This window comes from Trichechus manatus, unplaced genomic scaffold, assembly GCF_000243295.1.
Source record: "Trichechus manatus latirostris isolate Lorelei unplaced genomic scaffold, TriManLat1.0 scaffold00075, whole genome shotgun sequence".
In the NCBI taxonomy this organism is placed as follows: Eukaryota; Metazoa; Chordata; class Mammalia; order Sirenia; family Trichechidae; genus Trichechus; species Trichechus manatus.
Window position 1 is genome coordinate 104,106 of NW_004444011.1, and position 12,131 is coordinate 116,236.

The 12,131-nt window shown below is 35.9% G+C and overlaps 1 protein-coding gene across 1 annotated transcript in view; it reads right to left on the bottom strand.

The window, feature by feature from the left end:
- YME1L1 (YME1 like 1 ATPase) overlaps positions 1–12,131 on the bottom strand; it is a 42,591-nt gene that overhangs the window by 17,537 nt on the left and 12,923 nt on the right. The window contains exons 4-8 of the mRNA XM_004380510.3: positions 10,065–10,163; positions 8,730–8,839; positions 6,823–6,973; positions 6,319–6,402; positions 4,048–4,130 (exon numbers count right to left, since the gene is read on the bottom strand). Coding sequence (XP_004380567.1) covers positions 4,048–4,130; positions 6,319–6,402; positions 6,823–6,973; positions 8,730–8,839; positions 10,065–10,163 — 527 coding nt within the window. The remainder of the gene's footprint in view (positions 1–4,047; positions 4,131–6,318; positions 6,403–6,822; positions 6,974–8,729; positions 8,840–10,064; positions 10,164–12,131) is intronic.

Sequence of the window (12,131 nt, forward strand, 5' to 3'; positions counted from 1 at the left end):
TTTCTTCATTACTCAGTTTCTCGTCTCTCTATACCTTCCTTCTCTTCCTGTCTCCTGGATACCTGGCACTAAATACCTCTACACCTCCTAGCCAGGCTGTACTTCAACACATGGGAACAACTTCCCCAGACCTCGAAGCCGCACTGGTGGGATCCCTGGGAGCTTTGCTGTTCTTTTTTCTTTCTAATTTTTATTTATTTATTCCTTTCTTTTCTTTTTTTCTTCTTCTTCCCCTTTCTGTTTTTCTCCATTTAATAGTCTCTCATCTCTCCAGTCCAACGGCAATCTCCCCTAGCACTCTTTTTGTTTCTTTGTTATGTTTTTGGCTCCTGTTCCTCTCTCCTCTCTCCCATACCCATCTTAGCTCCACACATCACAATCTCCCCCCTCCATCCTGCCTACCTGCACTGTACGCTTAACATCATACCACCAAAAACCACAGGCACGGCCCACCAGAACCTGCCCTGCACTGATTACCAACCCGCCTTGGTAGCTGTAGTAAATGCCACAAACAACCCAACCCAGCAACTCCTCTTCAGCTAGACCTGCCCTGCTGTACCATATCCAATTGGAGAAGGAGGCAGAATTGAGCAAACAACAAAGAACACACAGCCCGCCTGCCCAGACACAGCCAAAAAAAAGGACGAAACAAATAAATCTACAATCAATAAATGAGAAAAATAACTACTGAATGCCCCGATGACAGCAGACAATATCAAAACATTCACAAAAACAGGACAAGATGGTTCCAGTAGGCATCCAAAATAAAACACCAAATGACTTTCCAGTAGAAGAAAAGGCACCAGAACTACCTGATAGGGAATTCAAATCTCTAATACTCAGAATTATCCAAGAGTTGAAGCAAAAAGCACACAAAAATGAGGATAAAAGACAAATTCATGGAACAGGTAGACAAATTCATGGAAAATACAAACAAAAAAATGGAAGAATTCAGGAAAATAACGCGGAAACAAAATGCCAAAATAAATTCACAACTAGAAATTATACAAAAACAACAATTAGAACTCCAAAAGATAAACAACAAGATTTCAGAAATGGACAGTGTCATAGAAGGGCTGAGGAGCAGATTTGAAACAGTGGGACACAGGATCAGCAGAATTGAAGACAAACACTGGAATACAACTCTGTCTGAGGAAAAATCAGAAAAAAGAATGAAGAAAAATGAAGAGACCCTGAGAATTATGTGGGATACAATCAAAAGGAAAAATCTGTGAATGATCGGAGTTCCAGAACAGGGGGAGAAAACAGAAGACACAGAGAGGACCATTGAAGAATTGCTGACAGAAGACTTCCCCAATATCATGAAAGATGAAAAGCTGGCCATCTAAGAAGCTCAACGAACCCCATACAGGATAGACCCCAAAACAAAATCACCAAGGCGTATCATAATCACACTCGCTAAAACCAAAGACAAAGAATCCTGAGAGCAGCTCAAGAAAAACAAAAAGTCACATACAGAGGAGAAACAATAAGACTAAGCTCAGATTATTTGGCAGGAACCATGCAGGCAAGAAGACAATGGGATGACATATATAAAACCTTGAAAGAAAAAAATTGCCAGCCAAGAATAATATATCCTGCAAAACTCTCGTTCAAAAATGATGGTGAAATTAGGTCATTTCCAGATAAACAGAAATTAAGGGAATAAGTAAAAACCAAACCAAACTTACAAGACTTATTAACGGAAGTCCTTCAATCTAAGAACGAACAATATCACACCACAGGCTGAATATGGGACACACGATTGCACTAGCCACATACCAACCTAGGAAATGAACTCTTAAGGACTATGCAAAACCAAAAGAATTACAAAAGGGAACTAGAGAGGTTAATCTGTAAATGACAACAGCATCAGAACAATAAAAGAGGGAATAAACGCTGTAGATATAGAACCTTCTAATGGAGAGGAAGTCAAGCAATACCAAGCAATAATAGCCTGGTTCAAATCTAGGAAGATAAGCGTAAATTTCAAGGTAATCACAAAGAAAGTTAACAAACCTACTCATCAAAATAAAGAAAAAAAACAAAGTCTCGGTAAAAATAAAACCTACAAAAATGAAAGAAAAAATTCCACAAACAAAAGGAACTCAGCACAGGAGAGTAAGAGGAACAAAACTGGAGGATGTTACGCTGAGTGAAATAAGTCAATCACAAAAGGACAAATATTGTATGAGACTTCTACTGTACAACTCATGTAAAAGTTTACAAACAAAAAGAAACAATCTTTGCTGGTTACGAGGGATGGGAGGAGTCGGGGGGAACTAAATAGATAAGTGGTAACTTTGGTGAAGGGTACGACAGTACACATTACTGGGGAAGCCAGCACAACTTGTACAAGAAAATTCTGGGCACAGGATGAAATTCCTAAACATGTTCTTTAAGACTTGTTAGAATTTACCTCTGTCGTTAGCAGCTGCCAGCGAGATTCACAGTAGCCCCACGTACAAGTGAATGAAATGCTGTTCAGTATCACACAGGCCTCCACTGTGCATGAAGTGCACTGGCCAGGAATGGAATCTGGTCTCTCACAAGGCAGGTGAATTCCTACCACTGAATCACCAAAACCCTGATAAGACTTGTTAGGACTGATCACAAGTACTACCTAGTGGTAAAAGTGGCAAAACTGTTCTGGTAAATGCTGGTAAATTGAATTAGTTTGCTCTATAAAAATTTAGATTTTGTAGCAATTTAACATTGATTCATTTTAGCATGGAAAACTTTGTGAGGACCTATCTTAATTGCAATAAACTCAATTCCTTCTATGTTTAGTCATCAGCATGTCTTTTTTAGCTTTGGACTCAGAAATCCCCTCATCCCAACAGAAGTGTGGTATAATTAGTAACTAAGTATATACAACGCACACAGAAAGTATCAAAGAATGCCCTAGCTGATGACTGCCTCAGTACTGGGTTCAGTTTAGGGTAGGCGCTGATTGCTGACCTCACACAGAAAAGGTCCTCTGCACTGATTCAAGTTTTCAAATAAAGTTGAACTGCGCTGGGATATCTCACACATAACATGCCTGAAACATAATTCCTAATCTTTCTCCTCAAAGTCTGCTCTATCTATAGCCTTTCTCATCTCAGTAAATGACAACTCCATCATTCCAACTGTTCACTTCAAAAATCTTGTAGTCATCCTCAACTCCTTTCTTTCTTTTATACTCCAAATCCTAATCCGCCAGGAAATCTTGTTGGATCTACCTTTAAAATATATATTCAGAATCTAACTACTTCTCACCAATTCGACTGCTACCATGTTGGTCTATGTCACCATCATCTCTTACCTTGACTACTGTCAGACAACAACCTGAATATCTCATTTAAAATTGCAACTGCTCTTCCAGAGCTCCCAATCCCCTTTAATCTGCTCTCTTTTTCCCCATAACACTTACCACCTTTTAACATCCTTTATTATTTTATTTAGTATATTACTGTCCAATTCCCAGCACTAGAATTTAAGCTCTTTGAAGGCAGAGGTTTCTTCTTTTGTTCTATCCCAGCACCTAGAAAGGGCCTGACGCTTAACAAACACTAATAAATATTTGTTAAACGAATTAGTTTATTATCTATAAACTAGCATTCACTTACTCTATTTAAGAAATACATATTGTCCAATATGTTTTAGACACTGGAGTTACAAATAAGAGGAACAGGTGAGAGAAATATCAGTGAGTATCTACTATGTCCCAAGTACATACATCATCTGTGAGAGTCCAAAGTATCTTGCTCAAAGTCACACAGCCAGTAAGTGGCAAAACTAAATTTAAAACTTCAGTCTGTTTGTCTCTAAAGTTCACATTCATTCCAACTACATTTGTCTGTTCCTTCAGAAATCACTACCAAGGCCTGTCATGAAATAAAAATTGATCTTCAGCTACTGTTATTTACCCCAAAATTAAAGTTTCTTAGACTTTTGGATGCAATTTTACCTATTCAGAATAACCTTTACAATAAAATGTCAACTTTATGCAGAATAACAATTAGATACTGTTTGAAAAGTGGCAAGGAAAACTTTTGAACTTACTCCTTTAACATGTTCAAAGGTGACATTTTTCATTTGGACAGGATCTACTGCAGAATCAAGCCCTGTTGTTGTCCGGAAGCGGACTAAAGGGAAGAAAACTTTACATTAATGGATTCATAAAATTATAAACAACATATTTTACAGGTGCAAGAAAGCAAAACCTTGGAAAATTAAATGTTTGAGCAACCTAAGGTCATAAAAATTAAGTCAGAAGACTAGAAACTAGATTTTCTGGGTCTCTAAACCATGTTTAAGGACTACACAATTCATATTAAAACAATACCTTTGTACTTTCCAATTAAAACAAAGGATTACTCACCTCTTCTCCTTGTAATATCTAATTGATAGAAGTCTTAATTAAGCAAGTGGTTCCCAAACTTCAGTGTGCATAAAAATCAACTGAGAAATATGTTAAAATGCAAGTTCCCAGGCTGTAGCCTAGAACTTCTAGTTTGCAAGTTTAGATAGAGCCTAGGAGAGCTTGCATTTTTAACAAGCATCTTTAGTTATTCCGATACAAGTGGTCATGGCTCTACACTTTAAAGTACACTGCCTTAAACACAGCACTAAAAATTGCCACAGGTGTTAAAAAAAAAAAGGTGAGGCTTAACACATTATTTTACTTTTCATGTAGCCGTCTTCCTCTGACAACTGGTATTAGTTGCTCTCAGATGATATATCAATAATAACATCATTAAGTATAAGAAAAGTCAGGAAAAGTTTGGCATGACAGTAAAATATATAAGATCAACTTTGGGGAACTATTACGAAGCTTTCTTAAATCTCTCCTCCTAAGGTAAAAACTTCTAAACTAGAGCAATTATAAATGAGTAAACAGAGCAATTTCTAATTTCCTTAGAAGAGGCCAAAAATATTATCTTTACAATAGATTGAAATTGAGAAGCAAAACAGAAACATTTAACACCTCAAAAATATATAAGTTGGGACAACAAATTTAAAACAGTAGTTCTAGAATGGACACTAATGGTTTTAGCCCACTAACTTACTTTTAAGGATCTATGTAAATAGTCTTAATAAACAATGCAAATGAATTTGCAAGAGAACCTACTTGGACCTAACAGAAAATTAGAGTAATTACCCAAAGGCAATGCATTTCATATTTTAATACATGCTTTCCTTAATAGTACACATGAATTACGAAACACACAAAAATAATCAGAGCTTATTCTGTGCCTTCCTTCCCAGCTGATATCACTCCTATCGTCCCTAAAATAGTTCTTTTTTGGAAAAAAAAAAAAAAGGAGATAGAGGAAGGCGAATCTAGAATTAAAAAGTCATTTCTGGGTGTTAAAAAGTCATCCCAGGTTTGATGTCTCAAAAAACATAACAAATATCTGGGGCTACATGCAAATTCTGGGATGAATTCCTGATTCAGGTCAACCAATGTTCCAAACAGAGAGTAGGAAACACAAGGTGAAAACTGAATGTTAGTTGAAAAATAATTGAAACCATTTCAACCTGACATTATCACTTTTGTTTTAGATGGATGAACTGAAAAACACTAACTGGGATTTATTTAACTTTTTATAAAGATTCAATATATTATCTTTGAAATAGAAGACTATTTAACTTTGTAATGCTATTGTAAAATTCTCCTACAGGATTTTTAAATTTTATAATTGGACAAAAACCAAAAAAACCCATTGCCATCAAGTTGATTCTGACTCAAAGCAACCCTATAGGACAGAGTGAACTGCCCCACGGGGTTTCCAAGGAGCAGCTGGTGGATTCGAACTGCTGGCCTTCTGGTTAGCGGCCAAGGTCTTAATCACTGCACCACCAGGGCTCCTATAATTAGACAGGTATCTAAAAATCTGAGAGATTAACCACAACCAAAGTTGAACTAACATCTTTTATTCTAATACAATCCTTGGAAAAGCAACAATAACTTATTCTTTCAAAAGCCCTAAAAAAATTCATTAAAATTCTAGAATTTTTAATTTTCATTTTCAGTGGGAAGAATCAGAATTTTTACACTGTCCATAAGAAGTTTCCTTGGAATCCATCAAGCAATATAAATATAAGTCCTCTGACATTGCAGATGGTATGAATCATAACAGATTGAAACTTTTCTACTTCATTACAAAAAACAATCTCTAACTAAGCAAAACTGAGAAATCTTGGCTTAGGAATGACAGGCCTACATCCTGGAACTGATTTTTTTTTTGTAGATAGACTAACCATGAAAAGGAAATGAGTATTTAAGAAAATTAAAAAAAAACAAATCCAATAAATAAAAAGAGCTTTTACCAGATAAAAATGGGTTTTTTAAGAGTCCATAAATGCCAAGCAGCAGTAGAACAAGAAGAAACAGCCGAGTTCGCCTCAGGGAATCTGGAGGGAGAAGCAAAAACCTTAAATCAAATGACATTAATGAAATATGACAGCTCAATGAAATGCAAACACCAGGCTGTTGTTGGTAATCATCTATTTCTTTACATGCAACTTTGGAACCTGGTATTCTTTTGCACAACTGCCATGATTTCCTCTCAGCATCCTGTTCTCAGAAAGTTCACAAGGCCACTGGGGTCAGAAGCACACTCATACTTCTGTCCCTGACTCTGATTTCTCTCTTGAGAAAGTGAATGTGCCGGCAGACATTTTCTCTTCCAAACAGCTTAAGTTGCAAATACAGTGGAGCATAATCAATGCAAAGACCAACTGTTAGAAAGCTACTTATAATCACTTAAATGTAGGAGTAGGACTTCCTTTCAGATCTTCTTTCCAAACACGGGTAGTATCAAATTAACTCACCGTTGGTTTTTTGTGTCAGTGCTTGAGCTTTCAGAAAACCCTCTGCAAAACCAGTTTTAAATGCATCTTGGTGAGCTTCAGGTATGTTTTTGGTTTTCATGAGTTTGTCCAAACTTTCAACATCTGATCCTCTGTCCCGCAAAAGAAACCCCTAAGTACACAAATGATGTATTAGTATTCATTGGGTACATAGATAGTAACAGTCTCCAGCAATATTGGGACCACCACTAAAAAATTTATTAGAATTCTAGAATCTTTAATTTTTACTGTCAGTGGGAAAAATCAGATTAAGACTCAACAATGAAATACTGAATCAATGATTAGGAAACTAACACTAGACCCATGCCTACATCAACCGATTAATATAAAGAAAGTAACATCACCTTCTACAAGAACACTATACTGAAACAGTTAACAGGGCAGCTACTGACTTGAGATTCTAATGGCTTGATGCTCACACCTTTTATCTCTGCTAGAGGAAATACTTCATCAATTTATTAAATAAATGTTTACTGAGAGCCTTTTGTATGCTCAGCCCTGTGTACATTCTGAAGATATAAAGATAAATAGGTCATTGGTTTCAAAGTTTTCAGTCTACTGGGGAGAAAAAAGTAAATACGTTTTTTAAATCATATAGATATTATGCTAGAATTAAGGACTAGGTATGATGGTAAAAGAAATGCTTCTGGGCAGTTCTACTCTGTCCTGCTGAGTTGCTATGAGTGGGAATCAACTCAATGGCAATGGATAGTATAGCCTCAAAGTATATAAAGCAGAAACTGACAGAACTACAAAGATAAAAACAAATTCACAAACAGAAATTTTAACACACCTCTCTTAGTAACTGCTAAAACAAGCAGATAAATTATCTGGAAGGATACAGAAGCTTTGAACCCAGTTAGCAACCCTGACCAAGGACATTGTGCCCAACAAGTACAGAATCCACATTCTTCACAAGCACACAGGAACATTTCCAAAATCTGACCATTTAAGGGACCACTCACAAGTCTCCACAGACCTCAGGGGACTCAAACCACAGACTATGTTCCTTAACCATGATGCAATTAAGCTTGACATAAATTTAAAGAAAAGATAACAAGAAAAGCCCTCATATATTTGAAAATTAAAAAAAAAAAAAAAAGAGAGAGAGAGAAATGCTTCCTATGAAGGTCAGGAAAGGCCTTGTAGAGAAAAAGACATGTAAGTCACAGGGAATAAACATGTGAATGATTTGACAGAGGCATGCAACAACCACCTTTGATGCTCAAGAACTGAAAGCAATCTTTTATGACAGAACCTATATACCATGTCAGAAGTTTGACGGTAAAGCAGAGTGATGCAAGTAGACCATCATTTTAGAAACACTAGTTGGTGGCCATCTGGAGGCTACACTGGAGGCAGCAAAATTAGAGGCAAAGAGACTAAATGAGTCTTTGTTAGAGTAAATGAGGCAAAAAATGGTTACAGTTTATTTATGGCAGAGGAACTGAGGATGAAGAGAAAAGAGAGATTTAAGAATATTTAGGAGGTTGGATCAACAGGACTTTAGTGATCAACAGACGTGGGAGTGAGGAAAGATGGACAAATCTAGGTTGATCACCAGATTTTTGGCTTGAGTGAATGGGTGGATACCACTCATTAATATAAAGAACACATAAGCAGGTGCAGCTTGGTGGAGAAAAATCTGAGGGATTTTGTCAAACAGGCAAGTTGACAGAAGAGTCCTACACCCACATGAGCTGTAGTTATAATGATTATATGGGTTATTAATACCTCATCATAAGTGGAAAGAAGGGAGAAAATACATTAGCCAACAACAAAAAGCAAGTATTGAAGGTCTTTGGTTTTAATACTTTGAAAACTGCTGCTTTCTGGATCCCCTTCCCCCAACAAAAAATTCTAATTACCTTTACAAATGATGGTGCTATATGCTGTGTTTCTGCTAATCTTTCAGAGGTGGACTGCAGACGTCGTGTTCTTGATTTCAAAGTTTTAAAACCTCGAGACTGTATGAGAACTGAATAAAACACTATCATTTACTTTTCATTATATATTTTACAAGAAAAAAATGCACCTAAGATTCAAAACTCTGACACCATACACGTGTATCTTAGTTTATAAACTTATTTTTTGACAGTTCTCTTATCTGACAAACATGCTTTACAGTTTCCTTCCATCCTTTTCCTAAAAGGAACCTCAAACAATCAATTTATTTCATGATTAAAGGGGGAAAAGAAAATACAGAAGAGGATTTTACAATATAATTTGGGGGAAAAAAGGGTAGTTACTCTGATAAAATTGTGAGTTTCCCAAAAAAGCCAAGTCACTAAAATCAGTTTAATCTATTCAATTAACTTTACATTTTTCTTGATAATTACAAAATGTAAAAAAAAAGGGCATAAAATAGTAAATTAAAAGTCAGTGTCTCCTAACTCCCCAAACCCCAATCCCACTTGTCAGAAGTAACCACTGTCAACAATTTCATGACTATCCTTCTATGCATGGGAACACACTTTTTACATAAAAACCATGCTGGAAATTGTACACAATTTTCTGTAATTACCTTACTTCACTTAACAACATATTGCGGTCAATTTTCAAAACAGCACAAATATTGTAGTTAGTTAAATGGCTGTTTATAGTTTCCCAATTTATGAGATTTCTACTATTTATTCAACAATTTCCTTACTATGGAGTTTTCCTGTTTTTCATGGCTGGAAATAATACTGCAATAAACATCCTTGTACATATATCCTCAAGAGAACATGTAGACTAAGTTTCTAAAAGTGAAACTATAAGATGCAAATTTTGTTAGACACTAAGAAATTGCCCTGCAAAAAGACTATTATCAATTTATGCTACCACAGATAAATGGATGTCCTTTTCTTCATGTCCTGGCCAACACTGAATAATATAAATCTTTTAATGTGATGGGTGAAAATCTGATGGGCAAAAAAAAAGATATCTTATTTTAAATTGCATTTCACTGATTACAAGTGATGGAAATTTTTTAAAGCTTTTTTTGTACTTTTAACTATTTTTAGTTCTTTAGTGAGTTGACTATCCATGTCCTTTCTGTGTTTTTTTTCTATTTTTATTTATTTGTATAAGACCACGGATGTTGTGGATAGTAACCTTTAGTTACGTATATTGAAAATGATTAATCTCATTAAGAAAGACAAATCAGAATAACAAATAAAACTATTACTTTTTTCAAAATAAGCACAGTTGTTGCTTCATACCTGGCCAGTACTGAAGATCTGAACAAATGCTTTGAAGAGTTCTTGGATGTTGTCTGTACAAGCAAGAGGAACGTAAAGTACTAAATATATCTAAGTAACCTGGAAGGAAATTGAAAAAAATATTCTAATTGCCAAACGAAAAATAATTACATAGGAAAGATCACAATTTTGTCAAATACTACAAAAATCAAAATATAATGTTTCACCTTGTATTTGCCCATGACATGACTCTCCTTTTATAACAATGTCTAAAGTATTACTATTTAGTAATCCAATCATAAACTCTCACAGATCTTCAGTTTACTATGTCACTTGTTCATTAGACAGAGTCCTGGTGGCGCACTGGTTAAGTGATATGGCTACTAACCCAAAGCTCAGCACTTCAAATCCACCAGCTGCTCCTTGGCAGCCCTATGGGACAGTTCTACTCTGCCCTCTATGGTCGCTATGACTGCATTTATGTTTGTCCTTTAGACTATCTTTTTTATCTGGTATACAAATATAGTTGCCAATGAAACTAAATTCACATCAACAGAGGTAAAAGATACACATGTTTAGGTTAAAGTTACTTATAGTTAAGAACATAAAAAGATAATGAATTATCATTTCCTAGGAACAATTCCAAAAGCTCTAGTGAAGAATCTGATACAACACTGCAAACCAGAGCTACTGTTATCTTACAACACTGTAAACCAGAGCTATTGTTATCTTTCTCTCTTAAAGTTTCTACAGAGAGTCATTTAGTATGAAAAAAGTTCTTTCTATAGCTGTAAGCCATAAATACTTTGCTGACCCTTCCTAACTCTTATTCTTGACTAATGGGCCCCATCCTACTTTACATCAACGACCCTAGGGAAGGAGTCAGTATCAACAATAGAAACAAACAGTTGTTATCATTTATCCCTTGTCTGCTTAGGATTCAGTGATTCTTGTAAGAACTCTTAGGGTCAAGCCAAGAAATCCCTTTAAAATATGTATGCCTGCCTAAACCTAGAAAACAACTGAGGGTATGAGGAACAACCTAAAAGGGAAATGTAAACATGCAGATCAGAAGAGCAAAAAGAGTAGTAACAATGGTACTAACAATAAAAATTCTATTCTACTGAACACTTTTTATAGGCCAAGTACTTTACTTAGATTACTTCATTTTATCTTCCAAATAAGATAGGAAGTTATTCCTCTCACTTTATATATGAGAAAACTGCAGTTTAGAGAAAAAAAGTAAATTTCATAGTTAGTCAGTAGCAGGACTGACTAACTAAGATCACTACTCCAAAGCCCTCACTTGTTATCACAAAGCCTTGGGGCCCCCTCAGAAAAGAGGCAGTATAGCATAAAAAGACAAAAAAATGGAAGCAGATTTTTACGCTAAGCCAAGCTCAAAAACTTTCTATTTTATTCTCACTCTGGTATTTTTTATTTATCCTGTTGTTGTTAGTTACCGTTGAGTTGATTCTGACTCAGGTGACCTTGTGTGTGCAGAGTAGAACTGCTCCACAAGGTTCTTCAAGACTGTGACCTTTCAGAAGTAGATCACTAGGCCTGTCTTCCACAGTACCTCTGGGTGGATTTGAACTGCCAGCCTTTCGGCTAGTAGTCAAGTGCTTAACCATTTGCACCACCCAGGGACTCCTTTAGTTATCCTACAGCTCTTATATGAAATAAAGGCAAAGGAAGAGTGAAGAATTAGTCAGTGAACTAAGCTTGTACAAAACACAGCTCCAATTCAAACCTCTGTCAGAAAACTGTTCAAACCTGCTCTTTTGTTCCTAGGCTTTTTTATAACCTGTATTAACTTTTTTTTAATGCTTTTACATCTATATAAAACACATCCTGTTAATTCTCTAATATTCCTTGTTTTTAGTACTAGCCAAAAAGAAACTCATGAAATTGGAATCCCTTTCAACAGACTGTAGCATAAGCCCACTGGAGAAGGACATCATGCTTGGTAAAGTAGAGGGTCAGTGAAAAAGGAAGACCCTTGATGAGACAGATTGACACAGTGGCTGCAACAATGGTCTCAAACATAGCAACAACTGTGAGGATGGTGCAGGATCAGGCAGTGTT